This window comes from Gasterosteus aculeatus, chromosome X (assembly GCF_964276395.1).
Source record: "Gasterosteus aculeatus chromosome X, fGasAcu3.hap1.1, whole genome shotgun sequence".
In the NCBI taxonomy this organism is placed as follows: domain Eukaryota; kingdom Metazoa; phylum Chordata; class Actinopteri; order Perciformes; family Gasterosteidae; genus Gasterosteus; species Gasterosteus aculeatus.
In genome coordinates this window covers 17,981,228-18,004,480 of record NC_135698.1, presented here as the reverse complement: position 1 = coordinate 18,004,480, position 23,253 = coordinate 17,981,228, and the positions used below count along the sequence as shown (strand labels likewise).

The 23,253-nt window shown below is 45.4% G+C and overlaps 1 protein-coding gene and 1 long non-coding RNA gene across 12 annotated transcripts in view; one reads left to right on the top strand and one right to left on the bottom strand.

The window, feature by feature from the left end:
• LOC120809203 (transcription factor SOX-6-like) overlaps positions 1 to 23,253 on the bottom strand; it is an 83,210-nt gene that overhangs the window by 22,849 nt on the left and 37,108 nt on the right. For 4 of the 11 annotated variants that reach the window (XM_078083232.1, XM_078083235.1, XM_078083244.1 and 1 more), the window contains 5 exons: positions 17,762 to 17,851; positions 12,171 to 12,343; positions 9,314 to 9,382; positions 4,233 to 4,347; positions 3,059 to 3,141 (listed from right to left, as the gene is read on the bottom strand). In XM_078083232.1, coding sequence (XP_077939358.1) covers positions 3,059 to 3,141; positions 4,233 to 4,347; positions 9,314 to 9,382; positions 12,171 to 12,343; positions 17,762 to 17,851 — 530 coding nt within the window. The remainder of the gene's footprint in view (positions 1 to 3,058; positions 3,142 to 4,232; positions 4,348 to 9,313; positions 9,383 to 12,170; positions 12,344 to 17,761; positions 17,852 to 23,253) is intronic. The other 7 variants (XM_078083238.1, XM_078083241.1, XM_078083240.1 and 4 more) reach the window with 3 other exon arrangements.
• LOC144383787 (uncharacterized) lies at positions 10,813 to 11,769 on the top strand. The gene is made up of 3 exons (XR_013451231.1): positions 10,813 to 11,016; positions 11,084 to 11,235; positions 11,497 to 11,769. It is a non-coding gene; the product is annotated as an uncharacterized LOC144383787 (long non-coding RNA).

Here is a 23,253-nt window from a genome sequence, read left to right as displayed (position 1 = left end):
CCGTTTTCTCTCGCCTCTGCCCACTTGACCGTCTGCGCCCGCCAGCTGCCCGGAGCTTGCTACGGAGCACCGAACATCTGGATGAGTGTGCCTGCAACATCTGTCCTCAGGTCTGGCATTGACAGGCCAGCTGGTTTGTGCTGCACTGCAGAGGCGCCGACGTAGAACTAACGCGGCGTAATTGTGCCCTTTTTTCACACGCTAATGCTCAGTTTCACACGCAGTTGGTGAAGTGTGGCGTTACTGAGACTAAAAAACTAAAAAACACTGAGGAACAGACAAGCGCTCAGTGTGCGCACTGGACAGCCGTGTCGAGACATCGCAGCCCGGAAGGCCAAAGGGACGAAGATAAAGCAGGATGTTTCATTTCTACGCTGAACCCCAACAGTTCCCGTCAGTCGGGGGTTTTCCTGCGGGACTTGAAGTTGCAGAGAACTCCGCTAACATGAGGAAGAAAAAAAGCATCTCACACAGCGACGGCCGTGTCTGTAATGAATTACAACGCAGGGAGGTGTTAAGCTGTTGATTCACTGCAGACAGCTGAACTATATCAACTTCACAAAGTGAGCATTAATTGCAAGGCGGCCTGCTTGGACGGCAGCACCCCGTGCAGATGTGTTATTGTATCCGTCCCAATCTGCTCGCTGTGCGCTACAAGCGCCTCCTGTACCGCAGCACAAAGAGGCTCATGCTGCCACATTTGCGTTGGATGAAGATACATAACAAGTACAACTCTTCATAATTGCTTTTGGCTTTGGCATTGTTGTGAAAACAATGTCCAAACATGTGCTGGAAGTCTGGCAAAAAATTCCTCAGATAATCAGCATCAATTCTTTTTGTTCCCACCATGCAGGAACACTTCCCCGCGCTCCCTGTCTTCCTCCCGCTCCCGGTATCCGACTTGATTTCAGCCGTCTTTTTCATTCAGGTTCCCCCTCCAATGTTCCACGTGAATGAGTCTGCATCTCCGACATCATTCGTGCTCTTACCTCTCGCACGTGTGAGAGGTAAGAGGCTCTTCTGATCGTTTCAGAGCCAGGAGTGGAGATGGGGCTGCGGCTGCGATCCCATTGGCACGGCACGCCGCTTCGCTGAGTCAATAGCGGTTAATGAGGGCCTCGATCAGCGAAAAACCACAATACAAATTGAATAAATTGAGATAAGGATTCTGGTAGCATCCAAAAGCCATGCAATGGTAATGACTGACATGATGAATCAATATTGTTTGCTAGTGAAAAGCTTTTGAGGCCTTTTGTTCTTTTCACCAATGGCTCACAGCCGCAGGGGTGACGGGGTCGCGTTGTGTAATTCCTAACCGCCCTTGTGATTTCATTTCTCTTTTCTTTTCTTTTTGTTACCCTGATTTTTCTTTGCAAATATGTTCTATGATAACCATTATGGATAAGTGCTATTCTCAAACCACAGGTGTCAAGCAGCAATAAAATATTTGATGAATTGCTCGGGCCAGGTGTTGTGCGGCAGCGGAATTCCTCTGCGATTCATCACAACAGCTTTTGTGTGTCACAGCTGACAAGCAGCGGATAAGTGAGCTAGCACGTTGGCGTCGCCCCTATAGAGCTTTGTCTCATGTTGTTTTTGAGAAGAAAAAAAAAGAGTGAACTCCATTAAATTAATTAGGAAATAAGGCTGTGATCTGTGGTTCCTGTGGTTGTGTATCCTAGCTTCCGTTTGAATGTTGTATCCACATTTTGCCCTATGGATGTTTTTTTTTTTGGGGGGGGGGGGGGGGTATGAACTTATTCTGCAACGTGGAGCAGCTGAGACTATTGGGTGGTTGTACAAAGAAGGCAGGAAATAATGATAGGTAGGGAGATAATCATTGTTAAGTTTCAGTTCATTTTGATGGTACTTTTGTGATCACACATCTGCGCCTCCAGTTCATCATCACTTGTGGTGACATTCCTTCCTTTGCATCTTCTGCAGTCAAGACATAATTAGCTAGCTAGTAGCTAGTTATCTGCGCCAGGAGATTATGCATTTGGTCGTGTTTCTGTGCATCTCTGTGTCTGTCTGTCTGTCCTTGGCTAATCTCTGCTGGGCTCTGCTCAACCTGTCGATTAAGGACCAATTTGAATGAACTGTCAGATGCCATCATTGACTTCTGACTGCTCACTAGTCTTAACCTGCTAGCTTTCCCTGTTTGAGACGTGAAAGTGGAAAACACCTGATACACTTGCTGTCTTGAAGGGGGGGGGGGCGATTGCGTTTGGAATTCATTCTATTAAACATTATGCAAACATTATGCAGACTTAAGAACGCTGCACTTAGTCTTTTTTAATGTGTTTCCTGTGTTTTTTTTTCCCACTTTAAAGCTGGCAGACACCCAGCAGGTTCGATGATAGCCTTGGCCTCCAGGTCTCATCCACAAATAATGAAAGGTTTCCTGCCTGCAAGGTATAGATTAAAGCACTATTGTGTCGACGAGTTGCAATGAACACGCCATGAGCGTTAAAGTCTTTGTGCTTCAGAGTGGTTTTATTCCATGAAAATATCGCTGGCTTTCTAATGCACTTGAACTCCGGGGTTAGAACAAGTGGGAGTTTCATTTAGTTTGTCAACTCATCTTTTCTCTTTTCTATTTATCTACTCACTTAGGCACAATTGTCTGGAGTTGTGGTCGGCTGGTTACACCTTGGGATTAGGTACATTTGAACCTTCTCAGTGTACAAACACACAACCTTTACGGCTTGGCCTTTGTTGCTGCTGCAGCGCTGAAACTTTCTGCTTCAGTTATTTATCTGGTTGTGAAACACTCGACTTGTCATCACAGATAATGAAGAGGTTTACTTTGCTCGGCTTTACTCCGACGCCGTCGCCAACTCCGAGAAGAAGTAGCGTCTTTTGTGCCACGGTACAAAGGGAACAACTTGGACACATTTCCTTTAGTTTAGGTTCAAGAGGGCAAACAAGCGTTGGTTTTGGTCTAAGAACGAAGGCAATTTGAGGTTCCAGAACTGGCGAAATGTTTGCCATGGTTGTTTGCCAAAAAACAACGTGGAACGTGTTCTTGATTATAGACCAGCTGTTTTCAACTTACCTGCAGTTGCAAAGGGCTGAGTCCGGACGCCGCTGCAGCTGCCATTGTAGATGGAATGAACTGCATGGGGTAATTGTCACCTGCTAAAGAAAAACAGAGCAGAACACATTGTGGATTAGAGTAGGAACCAGACTACTGCACAAGAACTAACCTGCTCTCTACCTCCAGCCAGCCTCTGTGAGACTTTTATTCAGGACAAATAAAACACAAAGGGTCATGAGCGTTTCATTCAAAGGTCAATAACGCCGTGGGTCCACTGCGGGGGGGGGGACTCGGGAGATCTGAGTTCTAGTCCTCGTGGCCTCGTTGGGATGCACTCACGAATGCACGGGCGAGTAGCGTTCACAACCCCCGCTGTCTGTCCCTAAAAGGCTTTCCATGTCCCTGCCTTTGTTGCAAACAGACCCAAGTCGAAGGAGAGTGTAGAATAATGGCCTTTTAATCCCTTTCTTCATTTCTTTCCGACCTCGTATATGCTCACACGGCGGGAGTAAACACGTATTATTACGTACGAGGCTCGGCGGTGCGTGGCGTCGGGCGAGCGCCTGGAGGAATGCATGGAAGGGAGGAGGAATGTGTGAAGGACGAGGAAAGAGGAAGAAAGCAGGTGCTGCGAATCCCACAATAAGAGGACTGTGCTTGGAGTGTGTGTGTGTGTCTGTGTGAGACTTCGGCGCTCCGATGCGTGCGATCCTCTCAGGGTGTTTCGTCTGTCTGCATCTTCCTTACGCTTAGGCCGCTGTGTCGGTGCGCACCAGGAGAACATGCTTGAGAGAGTGTGTGTGTGTGTGTGCGCGTGTGTGTGTGAGAAAGTGTGAAATTCCATTTTACAGATGTGTTGCAACTGACATGCTTTCAACGCGCCATAAAAGAGACATTCCAGTCCTCGCTGTGTCCAATGTATTGTTCCAGGCGCAAAAAGCAGAGCTTGTAAATCTTCCCGCTCATTTCCAGAACATTCCTCACCTGACACACCTCATTAACATGGACTGGGACTCCAGCGTTTGTGTTCCTCTCTGTGTGCGCACGTGTGTGTGTGGAGAGAAATACTGTGACTAGCTAGTTTCCTTTTTAGTTAATGAGAACTGTCAGCTTGTGTGTGAGGAGGGTGGCTGTGGATCCAGGAGACATTTCATTCATTAACTGTTGACCATCGCTCAGTTAGCTTGCGTACCCGGCTTGTAGGACAAGCCCGGCGGGAAGAGGAAGCCCTGCTGGGCGGCGGCAGCCAGAGAGCGCTGGTCGTGAGGAAACACCGGGATCATCAGAGGAGGCATGTGACCCTGGACCTGAGAGAGAGGGACGAGAGACGTTGATTAGACAGGGAGAGAGAGAGAGAGAGAGAGAGAGAGAGAGAGACTGGCCGAGACACAACTGGAATCCTTTTCGACGGACAAGCAGCAGTTGGAACCAGAAGAGAACGGTGAAGACACATTTTGGATGGAAAAGGAAGAAAGGAAAGCCACAAAACGGAAAAAGACAAAAACACACCACAAATAAAGACGCGCGCTCTCGAGAGACAAGCGTGCAAACGTGAAACAAAACGCCTTTAACACAACAGACGGGCTCACGGCTTCCTTTCATGTCAACTTGAAAGACCCTTAAAACGTGCGTTAAGGCGCTGAGGGCTGCAGCTATCAAAGATGAGCCTGCAGGGATCCATTAGGCCCGGCTGCACTCCACCGCTGGACTGTCTCGCTCTTCCGTTTCTCCACCGAATCTCAACTTTTCAAAGATTGTTTGTCTGTTTCCCCCGTCGCGTCTCCTCTGCTCGGCGTTCCCTCGGTCTGTCTTTCCTCGGCTTTCTTTCCTTTCCTGTCTTTCTTCTCGCTCGTTAAGTTCCTGTGTGAATGTTGGCAAAACTTTTTTCTAAAGCTTAAGAAACAAATTAGGCATTTCTTAACCATTTTGATCTGTCTATATACATGGATTACTTTTTGTTGATCTAAGATCATAATTCCTGCTAACCCAAAGGGAAAGAAGACATTTTGGCACTCGTGTTGCAATTTGCTGTGTCTCAATTTGAAGGTCATAAATTCTCCCGTATCCATAAAGATGTTTTAGCTGTTTTCTGTTTGCAACTTGGGCCCCATTTTCTCTTCTTTTCTTTGTAGAATTTTGTCCTTTTTTTCTCCTCTGTCTTTTCTTTTGAGAAAAATTTCTGATCTCTCAACAAATCTGAATGTAAAATGAAAAAAGGGTTGGAAATAAGATCCACAGAAAACATTCATTAGTCCCGTTGAGCGCTTAATATAGTTGGATGTTTCTTTTTACATTTTATACATGAAACGATAAAACAAATAAAATTAAAAAAACAATATTACATAATTAACGCTTTCTAGAAAATCTTTCCACTCAGTCAAACTGTTTGTTTTATCCGTTTGATTTGATGTGGTTAAGGGAAGGGAAACAACATCTTGTTGATCAATTGATTTTTTAAATGACAGTACTATTATATCCAGTGAAGCATCACATATGTTGATTCTCGAATGTGAATCATGTAACTGCCAACTGTGTCTTTTTGAGGCTTCAGACTCTAACAGTTGTACAAGTTCACATCAGCATGCGTGCCGCTATACGGGCCGCTTAGCGTCCGTATCACACACAATCAACATTGTTCACTAAGCGTGCAGTTACATGTGTTCATCACCTGACTGCTTCTTCAAACAAGGTCGTTTAGGTCACACTCCAAAAAAAACCCAGATAGCTCGGCAGGCCCACACACACACACACACACACACACACACACACACAAGCTGTCTGACGTCTTTTACATGTCATGTGACACAGAGAAGAGGGAATGAAGAGAGAATAAAAACTATTCTGTCGGTCTGAATGACAAAGAAGAAGAAGAAGAAGAGAGAGGTGAAGGGGGGGGGGGGGTGTCTATGGGACAAAGTGCTCCCATTCATTGTATTCCTTTGGGAACACTGGGAATGACTGGGGCTGCTTCACCAGCGCAAACACACAAAGATCTTCTTTTACCGAGGGGGTGGAGGTGGGGGATGGGGGGTGGCAGGGGGGGAATGGACCGGGTAAGGTGGTGGTCCGGGGGCCCCCGCTCCGCCCAGCCCCTAAGAAAACACACGGCCCCCTTCCTCTAACTGCCCACCAGGCTCATGGACGTACACATAGTCACAGGAGACATGCACGCGCGTGCACACTCCCCCGTCGCGTCTCCTCGACTTAATGGTCGTCTTGTGGAGTGGGAGGGGGAGGGGGTGAATTATGCAATGATAAGAATAATATGTGAATATGTGGCACTATGGATGGCAACAAATTGTACTCTTTCTTTCTGTAGTTTTCTGTATTTTGTTTGCTTTGTAATGATTCAGGTAAAAAATGTATATGTAGAGTGTATTTGCCCACTGAGTTGCAAAGAAATTTCCATCAATGATCAAGCTGCTCAATTTAAAAAAGGTTAATATAGTGTCCATTAAATCAATACATACGTCCTCCATCCTTAACTGTATCCTACAGTGTGTATTATAAACTACTCAAACATGCTAACCCATTAGCTTTAAACAACCGGGAGAGCAGGTAGGGTGCGAAAGAAAGCAGCTTGTCGGGCCTCCTGTGGGTCAAACACAAGCTAAATGGCGTTAGCCGTAGCTTGATGAGCTTGTGATGAACCCGATTGGATGTGGATGGCGTTTGTCTGTAGGCGAACCGACCGAGACGTAAAGCTTTGGATGGGACGAGCGGTCACGCACTGTGAAAATCCCACCTTTACATTAATTAGTGCATAAAAAAAGCGCTGATGGCGTTTCTACAGGGGGCAGCACGCTGCGTCCACGGGACCGGCTGTTGACTCCGCCAGCGGAGATGAGATGAAACTGAAAAGTAGGAAAACAAAAGGCGAAGGAGGAGACGGAGGAGTTAGAAACCAAGAACAGAGAGAGGGAGGAGGAGGAGGAGGAGGAGGACTGCGGCTTTGCAGTCATTAATTAGCCCGTTAGCTGGGGGCCCGGGCGGTGCGGTTGGGGCCTCTGCCTTTGTGGGCCTGAAGGAAATGGGACACATCTGAGAGCCATTACAGGAACTGACTTAACAAAGACACATGCCTGTCAGCCACCGAGCTGGGCCGGGCCGCTCTGCCTACACGGCACACAAAAGGGCCTCCACCGCTGTGTGTGTGTGTGTGTGTGTGTGTGTGTGTGAGACTATACGCGTGTTGTTTTCACAAGCGTCATGTGTGTTTTTTTGTGTGCGTGTCAGGGGGATATTATAAACTGTCCACATGTGTGTGTTTATGCAGCTTATCAGCTGTCTGTACTTTGAGTTAATATCAGATGCCTGTGTGTGTGTGTGTGTGTGTGTGTGTGTGTGTGTGTAACCATATCTATCAGAATGGGGCCTTCGGAAGCGTTGCTTTAACCCGTGGACATCCCCCGCTGGCCTCTCCACACCATTTAAAACCACATGACAGGAAACCTTTTCACTTTGAACTACACTGGTCCCCCCCCCACCCCCCCCTCCCGCCCAACAACACCCACCACACACTCAGACACTGGGCCCGTCCGTGAGGAGGACACAACTGAGACGCGGTGAGACAAAGGGAAGAAGTGGCTGTTACTCCGTGAAACTCTCCCGTGTGATGATGATGATGATGATGATGAAGTCACAGAAGCAACGCTGATTAATCACTGCAGGTCGGTTAACTTTATTTGCCGTGATGATGCAACAGCTGGAAAAGCGTGCGCTGAACGCATTAGAGAGTTCCAACTGTTCCACTTTTCTTGCAAAAACTTTTGAGAGGAGGAGGGGGAGTTGGGGGGGGGGGGTCTTATTTCTTCCATCTGGACAACATTTTGTGTTTCAAATTAAGATATGAATAACAACCGGCAATTCTGAGAGAAAGTGTCTGCGCGGCGCTGCAGGCCTCTCGGGCTGGAACAGTAGCATTCGGTCAGCTCCTCCGGGTATTGGTCTGAGAGGAGCTCAGGTCTGGATTTGATAAGTGGAAACAGACCGGTGCAGCGCTGCCTGTGTGTTTAACGCCAACGCAGCGTAAACAGCCCACACTCCAGTGACTGAGCCCTGGAGCTCAGCCACAATCCTTCCAAACCTCCGTACAGCAGATAGGCCACATGCGCCTCATAATAAGCCCGGTTCGGCTGTGATGCATGCGATGTTAAGAACTATTCCTTTCTTTTAGTTTCTTCCCGTGTCACTCTGACGCGCTTGGGGTTGAAGCCTGAATCTCCTGAATCCTCGGCTGAGGCCTCAGTTCTCTGCGTGATGACATGTTGCTGGTGTGTCCGTGCTCCGCAGGAGGGGCGGCTTTTTAGGGTCTCGCTTTCCCTCGGGGCTCAGCAGCCCTAATGAAGTCCGATCTGAGCTTCATTAAGACCCAAGTGTGGGGCCTGGTAATAAAAACGGCGAAGAAGAAGCAGAGGAGGAGGAGGAGGAGGAAACGAGCTCTCGTTAACTAGATCACACCTCCGGAGCGCGGGGAGATCCAAAGCCAGAGGCCGATGGGGGGTCACCGGGCTCCGGGACGAGGCAAAACCTGATTGAGATCGTCTCACCGATTTATTCCTACCGCGGTGTGGCCACTTAAATGAACATAAACGGATGAAATACAAGCTGGTTAACTTCCCACATGGCCGACAGCCACAGCGCGCAGATTTAGCAGCATTTGGCCCACAGCTGGTGGTAATTTCTCTGCCAGTAGGCGAGCATGTGCGGTGTACACAGATGATGAGCATCAGGTGGATGAGACAGATGTAGGAAAGGAGAGAAGGAATCAAGTAGAGTAAATGTAAATCAATCTATATATATATACATATAGATATATATATATATCTATATGTATATATTGATGGGGCTGGATTCAGAAGCCCGTTGTCTGAATCAGGCTGTAGAAGATGCTGGTATATTGATTTCTGACGGATCAATGGGAAAGTAAATGATCCGGCCATAAGGAGGGCAATTACTGCCTCACTGCCGTGCGTTACCGTGTGCGTCTGTGTGTGTTTCACTGTGTGTGTGTGTGTGTGTGTGTGTGTGTGTGTGTGTGTGTGTATGCGAGGCCAGTGGGGCACAGCAGTTGTGCCTCTCAATAGCAGGCAAAGGTCATCACCTCTCATGTTATTGTAGTTTTCCAAACGTACGTGACCCAAAGATGTGAGGTTATGGAGAGAAGTGGGTGTGTTTGTGGGTGTGTTTGTGTGTGTAGGCGCGTGGGTGTGTGTGGGCGTGTGTGTGTATAGGTGTGTGTAGGTGTGTGGGCGTGTGTGTGTGCACACTAACCTGGATCTGTTGTTGCAGAATGTTGATCTTGTGCTGCTGCTGCAGGAGCTGCTGCTGTTGTCTGCTGATCTAATGACACAACGAGAGACACCGAAGGGGTTGATGTAACAATCATGGCTATGATGAAGAAGAGGATGAAGAATAAGTAGTTTTGTTTTTAAAATCTAACAGTGATTGTGTTTTGTTACTTTTTTAATTGGAAAAAAATCTTCTCAACTATATTGATGATCTGCCCACAGACCTAATGAGCCCAAACAGCTGTCATGTTTCAATGCATCAACTGATGCCCCCCCCCCCCACACACAAGGAAGGTTTTACCGGATGGAATTCTGATGAACAATAACATTTGCATGTTGCAAAAAAATCCAGGTAGAATTTTTTTTTAAATCTTTTCAAAACGTTTATTCACAGTGACGTTATATCGATAAAGGCCAGAATGTTAAACAACACGCAGAAGTGAGTCCGGCGTGTTTGTTCAGTGCTGCATTCAAGAACAACACTTTGCTTTTAGCAGCGCGGCAAGTTTCTCTCTGAACTGACACTGAAGGTCTGATTGACATGTTTACTTGGCGACCCAACAACAGGGGGAGGGGCGATTGTAGCCATTCATCCCTGTTATTCTGATGTAAGGACGTGTATTTAATAACACCTGAGGTCACATGTTGCAGGACTGACTCTCAGCCAGTGACGGGCAGCTCGGACCGGCGGGTCCCGTGAGGTTAAATCCCTTGAAGGCGCAGCACGTCAACCATTCGACACCCCCCCCCCCTTCCTAAAGCAGCTGCCTCTCTTTTTTTTCTTGCAAAGTCATTACGCACATTTCTTCTGAAATATAATTACAGGCTGCTGAATGGGAGGCGGCGCCCCATTTGCACACATGTCATATTTCATTAAAGGCAGATTTCTCGCCGTTTGTCCCGCGGGGCTTTATCCTATCAAGTCCCAACAGCCAAATGACTGGCGGATATTGGAATCTGTCTTTCTTTTCACTCTCTCCATCGTTCCCGTTCCTTTGTGAAGCCGTGAAAGGTGGAATGTGTTGTGATGGGAGGCGTGAACTTGTCCAAACAGAGCCCGTTGTATGTCGGCCTACAGTAAACGTGTCGGCTAACAGCCAAAGACAAAGAGCTGCTCACCTGAGCCCCTCGCCTGCCGACGCTGTCCCTTTGTACCGCGACACTCTAAGTGTCTTCGCGGGTGACACCTGGAGACAACGCGCTCAGGCATCACGTACAGAAAGACGCGCAAATGTTTTCTTCTTTGTTTTCTCTCTGTTTTCTTCGTGTTTACGACAAAAAACCTGTAATTGTGGAGGTTCTGGCTGTCACGGCTTTGTGTTCTGGTGACATTAAACGTCGGAGCGTAACGAGGAGGAAGTCCGACAAAGACAAAGGACAAATGTGAGCAGTCAAAGTTTTTAGGCCTTTTACGAATATGTAAAGAAAAGGGCAAATCCCTTTTCCCCGTTCACAGAAACTTATGAAGAGAGGGCATAAGGAGGTGTAGCAGGATGACTGCTTTTCCAGTGGCTCCGTCCACTCGCAGTATTGTCCCCCTTTAATTTATTATATAAGGAGGGACCTGTAGATCTGCTCGCTCTCTGACAGCTGATACGCACCTCCCCCTTCCGGGTTTACCTGGCTGCAGGTTCGGCAGACGCTCGGCACTCTCTGCAGGGTTGTGCAAATTGTTCCACCGTGCAGGTATGTTGCAGTCTATTGCGCGTCGGCGATCTAGTCGGCACCGTAATAAACTTGCGTTTATGTGCAGGCGCTGGCAGGTCGGACTGCGTGTTTGCTCGTTCTGTCCCGGAGCTATGCCACGCTGAGGTCCCGACTGTCCTGACCCGTTTTGGACTGCTGCTGCTTTGTGTGGGGATAAAACCCACACTTTTTACGGACATTGCCTGCTGCTGCGTTCGGGTGTGGAAATCCCGTTGTCCGCATTTTTATGCCTATTGTATTATGTTTTCATGTTTAGCTGCCTGAAATAGGAGGTGGATGGCAAGGGAGATTTTTCTTTATTATTTTTGTAGCTATTTTTGATTATTTGATGGTTTAGTTCTTTGAGTTCAAACTGTAACCTGTTTTGATATTTTCCTTTCTTTTTGATTTGTATTGGATCTCTATTGTTGTTGAATTTATTTTCAGTCTCCCATTAACTGTCCATCTTTGTGATTCCAGGTGCTGAGGGCCTCACTGGTGATCCTGTTTGGTGATGGTGTCCCTTCGTGTGTAGTGTCTTATTCACTCCCCTCCTTTGTTTTGCTTTGCCCTTGTGTGTTTGGAGTGTTAATTTTGGATTGTGGTGCTCCCATTTTAAGTTTATACTCCCACCCCTCACTCACCTTGAGCACAAATGCCCCAGCCCTGGAATACATGATAATTTATACAAATAGGATAACTTTTTTTAGATTTGAATTGTGCCCAATAAACTGTTGTATATGCTTTTGGAAACACATCTCTCGCCTGCTCAGTGTAACGAACTGGTGTTGTCCTTTTGTTTAGATTTAGTAATTTACCTTATTCATAGATTTCTTTCTTTTCCCTGGGTGATTTCTCCCAGGGTGGCGTTGCTGGTTTCCTTTAGTTTCTTTCTTTTTCCCCTAGTTAAAAGCATAGATTATTGGGGTAGTTCCTACCCCACCTCACGCTTGCCACAGAGGCATTGCTTTGTATTACACAATTCTTATTTTTTGCTGAATGATTTTGCTGAAAGTTTTTCAAACCAATTTGATCGTCTGTCAATAAGATTTTTTTTTATGTTCTTAAACCTGTTGCATCTGCATCCCCAAATCTCAGCGATTAAGCTTGTGATTTAAAAGTTTCCGCTGGAAGGAGTGACTCAGACCCCCCACCTGCTCCTGCTGCTGCCTGGCCAGCTCCATCTGTTGCCTCTGCTTCTCCAGCTGTGAGGCGGCCATCTTTTTCTGCTCATCGTGGGCGGAGAGGAGCTGCTCTCTCAGGCCGATCAGCTGACCGATCATGGTGGAAAGTTGGTGCTCCTTTTCCTCCAGCGACTCCGGCGTACCTGAACGGGGGGGGGATGGAGAAGGATTTTTTTTTTTTAAAAGAGCGCCATGGTACCAGCTGGCTGACTGACGTTCAATGTGCTTTAATGTCTAAAGAGAGATGGGACTGAAACAAGTTTTCTATTACGGCTTAAAGTTACCAAAGTAAAGTAACTCCAACCAGAACCATCCCAATAGGGTCGGCCGACATGAACAAACTCCAGAAATTCTCATCCCCCAAAATCTCGGAGCTCACGGGGCTTGTAGTTTCATCTTACTACTTATTATCTGCTGTCTTGTCTGTGCATGCCGTCAGTGTTTATCACTTAGTCTGCACACAAGAACAATAAAAATCACTTTCAGAGAAAACAAGAAGCGCTCACAGGCTCTTTGTCGGGTTTAGACATTCTTGGAATGTTTTATTTTGGAAGAAGAACAACTCGCAGTGTTTCATGAGCATCAGGTCACATCCAAGCCCCCCCGTATTAACTGTTCTTTACTCATCGAACACATCCTAACCACATCATTGATCTTTTTGCTTACAGGATCGGGTATTTAAGGTAACAACGAAGCACGGCGAAGCATCCGACCCGGAGGTCAGCATCATACCGGTCTACAAAAAGCCAATGGGATTAAGGATTATTGAAGAAAATAAAATAACGAACACAACTTTTGGGATTAGTAAAGATTGTATTCTAATTTAGTCTTTAAACTTGAATGTATAAGGCAACTTAGTTGGCACAGCAACATTCATTTGACCCTCTGGGGAATCGTTCAGCTACAGCAGCCCAAACCTCCCTGACCCTTCTTCTTCTTACTCGTGTCCAACATGAGGACACGTCCTTGGTTTTCTGTGTGTGTGTGTGTGTGTGTGTGTGTGTGTGTGTGTGTGTGTGTGTGTGTGTGTGTGTGTGTGTGTGTGTGTGTGTGTAAGGGCTCGCCCTGGGGCCATGTAGGGAGATTGCAGGGTGGCCCCAACACTACCTGCATACTAACAGAGTCTCCATTGTTGTCTTGTCAGGCCGTTATTGTACCCCAGACCCCCCCCCCCCCCATACACACACACACAGAAAATACCCCTCAGCACCCCTGTATCAAAGGCAACATTCTCCTCCTCTCTTCCCTCTTTTTTCATGCTTTTTTCCCTCCAAACGACCTCCCCATCAGTTACTTCCAAATCCAAATTCTCCCTGTCTCCTTCTCTCATCGCCTTATTCCTTTCCTACTGACCTCTTCTCCTTTCCTCCCTGCCACTTCTTTGCTTTTCTCTCATGTCCTCTCCTTATTCCTTTTCTCGTCACCTTTTCTCTCTGCTCTGGTGAGTCCTTCTCCTGTCTTCTTTCCTTTCCTTTGCTCCCCTCCTCACTCCCCTGCTCTTCTGCCTTCTCTCCTCCACCCTGAATTTCATTCTCTCTCTTTACTTGTTAACTTTTCCTTCTCTTCGCTCATCCCTTCCTCTCTTTTCCCACCAGCCATCTTCATCACCCCTTCCCACCTCTTCATCATCTCCTCCCTTCTTCACCCCTCCCTGAGGCTGCTGAACCGATTCACTCTTGCAAAACTGATGCTTTATAACGCTGTCATGTCTTAAAACACACAGACTTCTCCCTCTTTCTCCACATTTCCGGCAGTGAAGAAAAAGCCTATTGTGTAATCGCAGCAACTGCGCTCGCCGCTCCACGGTTCATCCTCGTGGATTACGGGTCACGCATTCCAAGCGCGGCGTTTCTGGCTCCAATAACCATCAGAAGCTTTCTGTTTTCCATCCATCAGGATTATTCCTGACACCTGCTGAGGACACCGGCCAGAGGAGAACACCGTTAGCCGCTGAGTGCTGCTTCTGCATCAGCTGTTTTTTAGTTTGTGACGGTGGGAAAGAAATCTCAGTTTATCGCAACATATTAAGTAACTAATTCATAAAAGAGCATTTCTACAGTAGACTGTGTCAAAATAGTTGTATGTTTATATTGTTTGTCAGTTTGTCAATTCTTCATTGAAGACAAAAGCATTGTTTTTATGTAGTTCATTTTGATGGGGAAAATTTGACAAACCCAAAAAGAAAACCACTTAGTGTATAAATCAAATATATACATTATAAATGTACCTTATTTTTATTTTTGTGTCTGTATGTGTCAGTGAATATTTATATACTGACAGTATGTGAATGTATGAACCCCTTTACATGAAAATTAAAATTAATCTTTTTTTATTGATAATTCATTAAATTCAATCATGTGAAATCAAATCATCAATAATTATAGAGAAAGTCCAGTCACAAACTCCTCCACCTACACAAACACAACTTATGAAACAAAACACACAAAAGAAGCATCTTTTAAAACCATCTGGTTTCATCCGAGCAGCAAGCAGCCTTCCTCTGGATGACTTCACCTTCTTCTCAGCGTCACAGCAACAAACACTACGACGCTCCAACCACCGGCCCACCGGCCCCGAGACGAAACCGTCCTCTTCCTATTTACCTCACAGGGAGTGTCAGGATGTGCCAGATATCACATGTGATCCGCACACATTCACTTCTAGTGCAAACAGCTCACAGTTAGAAGCGTGAAGGTAAATAGCAAAGTTGCAGCGGGTTAGAAGCCTGATTTAAGCGACTCCTAAATTATTTTGTGCTCACTAGAAGCACCGGCCCATGAAGCCGACTCGAGCCCCTCTCTGCTTTTTAACCTCATGTAAAAGAAGAAAGAAACTCTAAAATGTGGCACGCTCTCTCCAGTGCAAACTACACACCTGAGAACCTTTCTCATTTCCTAAACAAGAAACACACAAAAGTTTGTCGTAAACTCTTTTTAGACCATCCTATTGAAAATATCTGCAAAAAAATGTAATGCCCTATTAATTAGATCCAGCTCAGCACACAGTGGTTTGCAGAAGAAGAATTGAATCATTCTATTGTTGTGGGTACATTCCCTCATGTGTACGTGTGAAACACTGACACACATGTAGTTAAAATACATTAAAAAAGTCCCATCATATTTGCTGCAAACTATAAACTAATAAAAAAACATGAAAAGAAAAAAGAGGTCATCTTAAATAACTGTGAGTGAACCAATAGGTTCAAGTTGTTGCGTGAGGAGACACAGAGCAACAGTTGTCTCTGTGAATTTAGGTCAGTCCGAGAAATAGAAGAAGAATTCAATAAGAGCGTCGCTTTGGTCGGGACGCAGCTGGACCAGCACAGACAGTGTTGGTGTGTGTGTGTGTGTGTGTGTGTGTGCGTGTGTGTGTGTGTGATGCTGTATGTGCATGCATGTACTGGTACATGCTATATGTATGCATGTTATTATTCTCTTCAACTAACACTCAAGAAAATTGATATACATTCCATTTGTATGTAGAGCACAAGCACGTCGTTTGTCTTCGTTCTAGTTGCCTCCAGCACAGCTCTGAGATCCTAACATGGTTTTCTGTCCCACCATTGAAGGAAAACGTAATGCAGGCTGACTTCTAACTGTCAGAAATGCTGATTAACAAGCATTCAATAAAAGAACCATGAAGCTACGATATAACACAACAACAGACGAGACATCAGGCATCATATTGTCAGATATTAATATAATATCTTGTACAATATCAGTGCCTACACATGACCTTCTAGAAGTTGAACAATATTCTCGTCACTACAGGTGATCAAATTCCAAGACTGCATGTGTTGGCGGAAAACTAATAAATATGTTTCATCAAAGTATACAATGCCCTATGCAACATGTTTCCCAACATGTTTGGGAAAAGTGCTAAGTTCATTTTTTTTTCTTGCAGGATTTTGAGAGAAGAGACAGAAAATATAGACGAATGAAAGATTCAAAATGGGAGCCAGGAGAACTGAGATATAGTGTATTTGAGAATCTGTGAACTGCTAAAAAAACGTATGATGATGAACACTGTAACACCCACAAGCTGAGTGAGCTTTAAAAAACAAAAACTACAGCAGAAAGATATAAACTGACTGCCAACTTAATGCGAGTCAAAGAGCGAACAGTGTTATTCAGCGGGTTTCTCATTTTCAGTTGACATTATAACCCAACGAGTGTTTTTTTATGTCAAATACAAAGAACTATAAGAGAGAAATTAAGTTGGAAATGTCTAAGAGAAGAGAGATCAAGCACTTGACCTGCAACATCCAACAAAAAGAAAACATTATGAAAGTGAAAATTCTCGGTCTCACTTTTCAAATGAAAACAAATCATAACAAGTGGATTTTCAACTTAACAGTTGGTATTTTTTATTTATTTCTGTAAGGCAGACTGAGTGATCAGTTAGATGTTCACTGGAAATATAGTATCCTCGCATGTGTGTGTGTGTGAGAGCGAGAGTCTAAGTCAATGTAGGAAACGGTTTCAATTTTTCTCCCTGAGAGGAGCTCGACTCCTCTGTCAGCGTCTAACAAAGCGGCACGCAAACGTCTCAAATGTACCAATCCTCCAATAGTAAGTCTTTTCTGTCACGTTTACAGTCCCAGTCCAACGTTTGGAGAAACCTTCTCATTGAATTTAATGAGAAAATGTGTCCAAACTTTTCACTGGTACGCTTCAGAGTTAGTTTAGAGCGATACCAAGTCGAATTTGTACCACCTACGAGCCAGTGAGCATCACAGGACAATTTGATCCCATCCTTAAGCAAAATATGCATCATGTGGGAAGAGTGGAAGCAAATGTTGGGGTGCCGTGGATAAAAAGGCCTCCTTTGTTTTCCCTCCTGCTGCAGCCACTTTCTCCAGGGCAGGTTGAAAATACATTCGGTGCAATTTATTGCTTCACGAATGTGGAGCCTCTCCTTCCACAGCCACCCTTTAGTTAGGATCATAACCCGTACTGTCTAAACCGGCCTTCGCCGCTCCTTCCATGGGGACAGTTGGGTCAGGCCAGCACTTACTCTTGGCTTTCATATGCAGAGACATGCTAAAATATACACAGGGAGAGAATTAGAGCATGTTTGACTGCTTCTTGCCCTTGATTCTTTCTTTTTTTTGCCAAAAATTATCGTTTCTTGTCCTCGAACCATATAGGGTCCTTAAGCTTGTCCCCATAAAAGAAGCTTTTTGTCTGGTCCTGTTAGGACCTTTTATAAAGAGTTGAGCTGGTACCTTTTCAGAGGATTAGATGTTTTGGTCCAGAACCCAACGTGAAGGGTTGGACCCATCGGCGAAAAGGAGGTTCTACATGTTAATCTTTTATAGTGTAATAGTTCTGCACCTTGACACATCGGGGCGTGAATAATAAATCAGATCAATTATTCTGAATATTTCACAGTCTCATAAAGACACTTGATAAACCATTTCATCCCAAAAAGGGTGGAATGGCTTCACAACGTTTTCTTTGTTTCTTTCTGTTTCTCCTCCATCACATAAACCTCGACGTATCATTGGATTTAGCTGCAGTCGTCCATTAGGATACCGGCCTTGACGAGGACACTCTTACCTTTGACCTCCCTGAGCAGTTGGTCGGCATGGAGGCGGTCAACGTGCTCCTTCCAGTCCTTTGAGAGGAGCCCCTCCATGCAAGTTGGCTCTACAGAAACATGGAAAATAACCCCCTTCACTTTTGATCCTAGGTTGTACTTATAACAACAATGTGATGTGTTTGCTAAAGAGGCCTGAGAATATTCAACTGTGGCATACCAGGAAAAGAAAAGAAAAGAAACAATACCACGAATTGTTAAATAATGATTACAAAAAATCAGGACAAGGCACCATTTCAAATAAAAAATAAAGAACCCTCCAGCTAATCCGGCTGAGCGGTTGATAATGTCTGCATTGTTCTGATTTGTGACTGTCTTCTTCTCACAATGTGTCTCGCAGCCTCAGGATAACAGACATCAGAGACACGTGGTACCAGATTCATAAGGTCTTATTTGTTCAAATGGAGACAATGGGAACTTTTCAATTCTTCATCAGGCGGATCGCAGGGACAGCGAGAGAGAGACAGAAATATCTGCACATGTGCAAGCATGAATGTTTGGTGAGACTTTTCCACGAAAGACGGCAAGCTGACAGGTATGAGGGAGCATGGAACTAAGAGGGTATGAGGGAGCATGGAACTAAGAGGGTATGAGAGAGCAAGGAACTAAGAGGGTATGAGGGAGCATGGAACTAAGAGGGTATGAGAGAGCAAGGAACTAAGAGGGTATGAGAGAGCATGGAACTAAGAGGGTATGAAAGAGCAAGGAACTAAGAGGGTATGAAAGAGCATGGAACTAAGAGGGTATGAGAGAGCATGGAACTAAGAGGGTATGAGAGAGCAAGGAACTAAGACTGATGAGGGAGCATGGAACTAAGAGGGTATGAGAGAGCATGGAACTAAGAGGGTATGAGGGAGCATTGAACTAAGAGGGTATGAGAGAGCATGGAACTAAGAGGGTATGAAAGAGCATGGAACTAAGAGGGTATGAGAGAGCATGGAACTAAGAGGGTATGAGAGAGCATTGAACTAAGAGGGTATGAGGGAGCATTGAACTAAGAGGGTATGAGAGAGCAAGGAACTAAGTGGGTATGCGAGAGCATGGAACTAAGAGGGTATGAGGGAGCATTGAACTAAGAGGGTATGAGAGAGCAAGGAACTAAGAGGGTATGAGAGAGCAAGGAACTAAGAGGGTATGAGAGAGCATGAAACTAAGAGGGTATGAGAGATCTTGGAACTAAGAGGGTATGAGAGAGCATGGAACTAAGAGGGTATGAGAGATATTGGAACTAAGAGGGTATGAGAGAGCATGAAACTAAGAGGGTATGAGAGATCATGGAACTAAGAGGGTATGAGAGAGCAAGGAACTAAGAGGGTATGAGAGAGCATGGAACTAAGAGGGTATGAGAGAGCAAGGAACTAAGAGGGTATGAGAGAGCATGGAACTAAGAGGGTATGAGGGAGCATTGAACTAAGAGGGTATGAGGGAGCATGGAACTAAGAGGGTATGAGGGAGCATGGAACTAAGAGGGTATGAGGGAGCATGGAACTAAGAGGGTATGAGGGAGCATGGAACTAAGAGGGTATGAGGGAGCATTGAACTAAGAGGGTATGAGGGAGCATGGAACTAAGAGGGTATGAGGGAGCATTGAACTAAGAGGGTATGAGGGAGCATGGAACTAAGAGGGTATGAGGGAGCATGGAACTAAGAGGGTATGAGGGAGCATTGAACTAAGAGGGTATGAGAGATCTTGGAACTAAGAGGGGTATGAGAGAGCATGGAACTAAGAGGGTATGAGAGATATTGGAAATAAGAGGGTATGAGAGAGCATGAAACTAAGAGGGTATGAGGGAGCATGGAACTAAGAGGGTATGAGGGAGCATTGAACTAAGAGGGTATGAGGGAGCATGGAACTAAGAGGGTATGAGGGAGCATGGAACTAAGAGGGTATGAGGGAGCATGGAACTAAGAGGGTATGAGGGAGCATGGAACTAAGTGGATTTATTTTCCACTCCTTGTTACATTCACAGATATATTGTTTACTTCCAAATTATTAATATATATTGCAGTATTACATGAGTATTTATGTAAAGTGTTTATATAATTATTAATTATACATATTGCTTTACAATTCTGCTTATTGTATCACAGTAATAACCTGTGAAATGACTGAAACCTGTTAAATGTGAAATAAATGAGACAATATTTATTATTACTTATTGCACAGGTAATACTTCTCCCACGACTCTGTATATAGGGCGGCGTCACGGTCGCGCAGGGCCCCACGCCATAGCCTCAGTCACCAAGGACGTCAAAATCACACAAACACACACACACACACACACACAGAAAGGAGAAATTCTTTGGATTGTGTGGAAAACATGCGCCTGAGGGCTTGCCTGATTTAGAATAGTTAAGTCGGACAATAGCTCATTTGTGGAGCCTTTATCCTGACAAAAGGCGCTATAGGCATTCACAGGGGCACATGGCCTATTGTGCCTGGCTTAATGTTTGTGCGTATGGGACCATTGTGTGGTCGAGAGATGCTGTTCGCCGGTCCGAGCACGACTTCCTCGTTGAGTCCATTAAAGCCGCGCATGTTTACAGTCGGATTACGATTGTTGTAAATAAGCTAATACAGCCTTCCACATCACATGGGATCAATGTAAACAGGAGACCGAGACAAAGAAACAACTCCAAAACTACAGCTATAATGCTCATTTCCCTTATTTAGGGGTATTATAGAGAGTCCACATTGCAGCAAAATAAGGTAATTGATGTAATTTCTCCGCCCACGTTCTACAAGACAAGCGGCTGAATATGTATTTGCGTACATTAGGTTGAATGGGGTGGTATTTATTGCCGATTGGAGGGGGAAAGCTGGAAGACGCAGGTCGGGATGTGAGGCTTTTTTTTTTTTCTTCTTTCCTCATCACCAGACTGAGAGACGGCGACGTGCACTCGTTCATCGAGCCTCTTATCAAACAAAATAAGGGAAGGGCAATTTATGAGAGCACTTAGGGAGGATAATACAACCTTTAACTCAGAGATGCGTCTGCATAAGTCACCCGTGTGTGTACTTGGATGCAGAATTTATACCCCCCGTACCGATAAACAGATCAGACGCAGAGACAGTAGGGGGGGGGGGGGGGGGGGGGGGTGTACGTGAGGAGGAGAAGAGGAAGAAAAGAGGGATGAGCAGGAGAGGTTTTACCCTAGATGGCTTTCTGTCCCCGCGACCGCTCTGGGATCAAGTGCTGTTTAGATTGGAGGGTGGATAAAAATTCCTCGCTGTCCCAACACCAACTTTATCAAGTGGGGAAGAATTGCGGACGATGGATGGTTTTGAAGAAGAGGAGGGAGAGGGAGGATGGGGGGGGGGGGGCGAGGAGGAGAGGAGGGAAGTGTAGGACAGAAGAAGTCAACAAGTGGGACGGCGGTTTGAGGAGCGAGATGATGAAGCTGCTTGTTTCATTTCGGGCACAGAAGACAGAGAGGAGGAGAGACAGAGCAAGGGATGAGTGCGCAATAAAACAAAGTGAAGGAGAGATAGAAGGAGATAAGAAGTGGATGAAGAGAGAGCTGCAGTAAATCAGCGGCGGGTGTTCAGGGTAAACACACTTTTATCACCTGTGCGCCAACCTGCCAAGAGACAGAGTTTTGGGTGTTTTACACAAGCCACAGAAACCTCACCGTGTGTGATACTGTGTGTGTGTGTGTGTGTGTGTGTGTGTGTGTGTGTGAGAGGAGAAGCATCAACACTCCCAAAACAGCCACTGCCAACAACAACTCAGTGTGCCACATCCCGTCACAGACAGAAATCCCCTTTTTTCTCTTTTCTTCCACGGTTTCCATGGGTTTGAATGTTTGTCGTGGAATTGAATTGGAAATAAAATGTCCTTTGTTGAGAAGCAACGTGCTCATAGTTCCTATTTCTGAGTGACGCACGATTGCCAAATTCATCCACAATTGACCCAGAATCTCTTTAACTGATTTCCGGAGTTTCAGCAAAACATAATTCAAGCTCCTTTTAAATAATTTCTGTTAATGTTCTTATTAATGAAGGCAACTGAATAATGCTTTGTTTCGATAGACGTTTTTTTTAGGTTGGGCTTCTCTGTGAACTTTAATCTCCTTCCGTCGGATAAAAACGTTAACATAAGAAAAGTTGACGGCACATTCTGACGCCGTGCCATCAACACGAGGGCCTCAGGCCGTCTGCGGAATATTCTCTATAATGGTTAGATAGATATATTTTCCCTGTGTTTTGATTCTGATGAAAAAGTGAAATTTGAGCCTAATTCAAATACACAACAAAATTGAAAGAATTTCATTTGTTTCCTGACATGAGGTCTACATTCGAGAAGCCGATTCGTTTGCTTTGTAGAAGCATATTTCATTTGCATTTCGTGTTTGATGACATTTCCCTTTTAATTCACTTGACATTTGGATGGAAAGATGGCATCTATTTCACTTTTTCTCTCTCTCTCTCTCTCTCTCTCTCTCTATTTGTCAAAGATCAGGAACCCTTGAGTCTGCAGTCAGAGCGCCAAGGCAAAGAGCAAAATAAAACAACATTAACCTGAAAAAAATGAGTTAATGTTAACAATAACAAAGGCCGATGTGTCAGTGGGTGCTCGATGTTTGTGTAACGCGCCCATGGCTGGAAAAAAAAACCCTGTTTGCTTCTCGACTTCGCTACTGAGCGTGTAAATGGAAGCTGACAGCCACACTTTGCACTTCCAAATTTATGTCAGTGCGACTTCAGCTGCGGACCCCACAGCATCAGAGAGGAAGAGGAGAAAGAAACAGCACCGAGAAGAGACGAAAGATGAATAATGCAGAAACAAAGACGGGAAGAAAGACGGCGAAGAGAGGCGGCGAGCGACTGACGCAGTGAGTTCAGCGGGAAGAGGCCCGCAGAGAGCAGCTGTCCGAACAGCTGGCCGGCAGGATTGATGTCTCAGTGAAATAAAACTCAACATATGTCCAAACATGAGGAGACAGGCCGGCCAAGACAAGGAAAAAGACACACGCACACACAAAACACTCTGGATCACTTGAACGTACATGCGCGCCAAGCACACCGATTAAAGAATGCCAGTACGCTGCTGAGACTATAACACACTCACTCACACACACACACACACACACACACACACACTTTCAAGGGGCTATCACTGCCCGCTCGGTGTTGTAAAACCATTAAACTGCAGAGTGGTTAGTCTGGTTGCGAGTTAGCGCGGTGTCCGTTTCACACACACTATTTTCATCTGTCAGATGACACCCGGACTCTCTTGTCGCAGAACATGACCTGAGAAAGATGCGGGATGAGGCAGGGGGGGTTCTTGAGAGATAGTAACCCCCTCACACACACACACACACACACACGCACATTGATGGGCTCCAGCGGTAGGAGCCACAATGTAGCTGCTGAACCGATCCGGGTTATGATTCATGAGGAGTGCCCCCCCAAGTAGACTTTAAGTGTCAAATCCATTTAAACATGAAA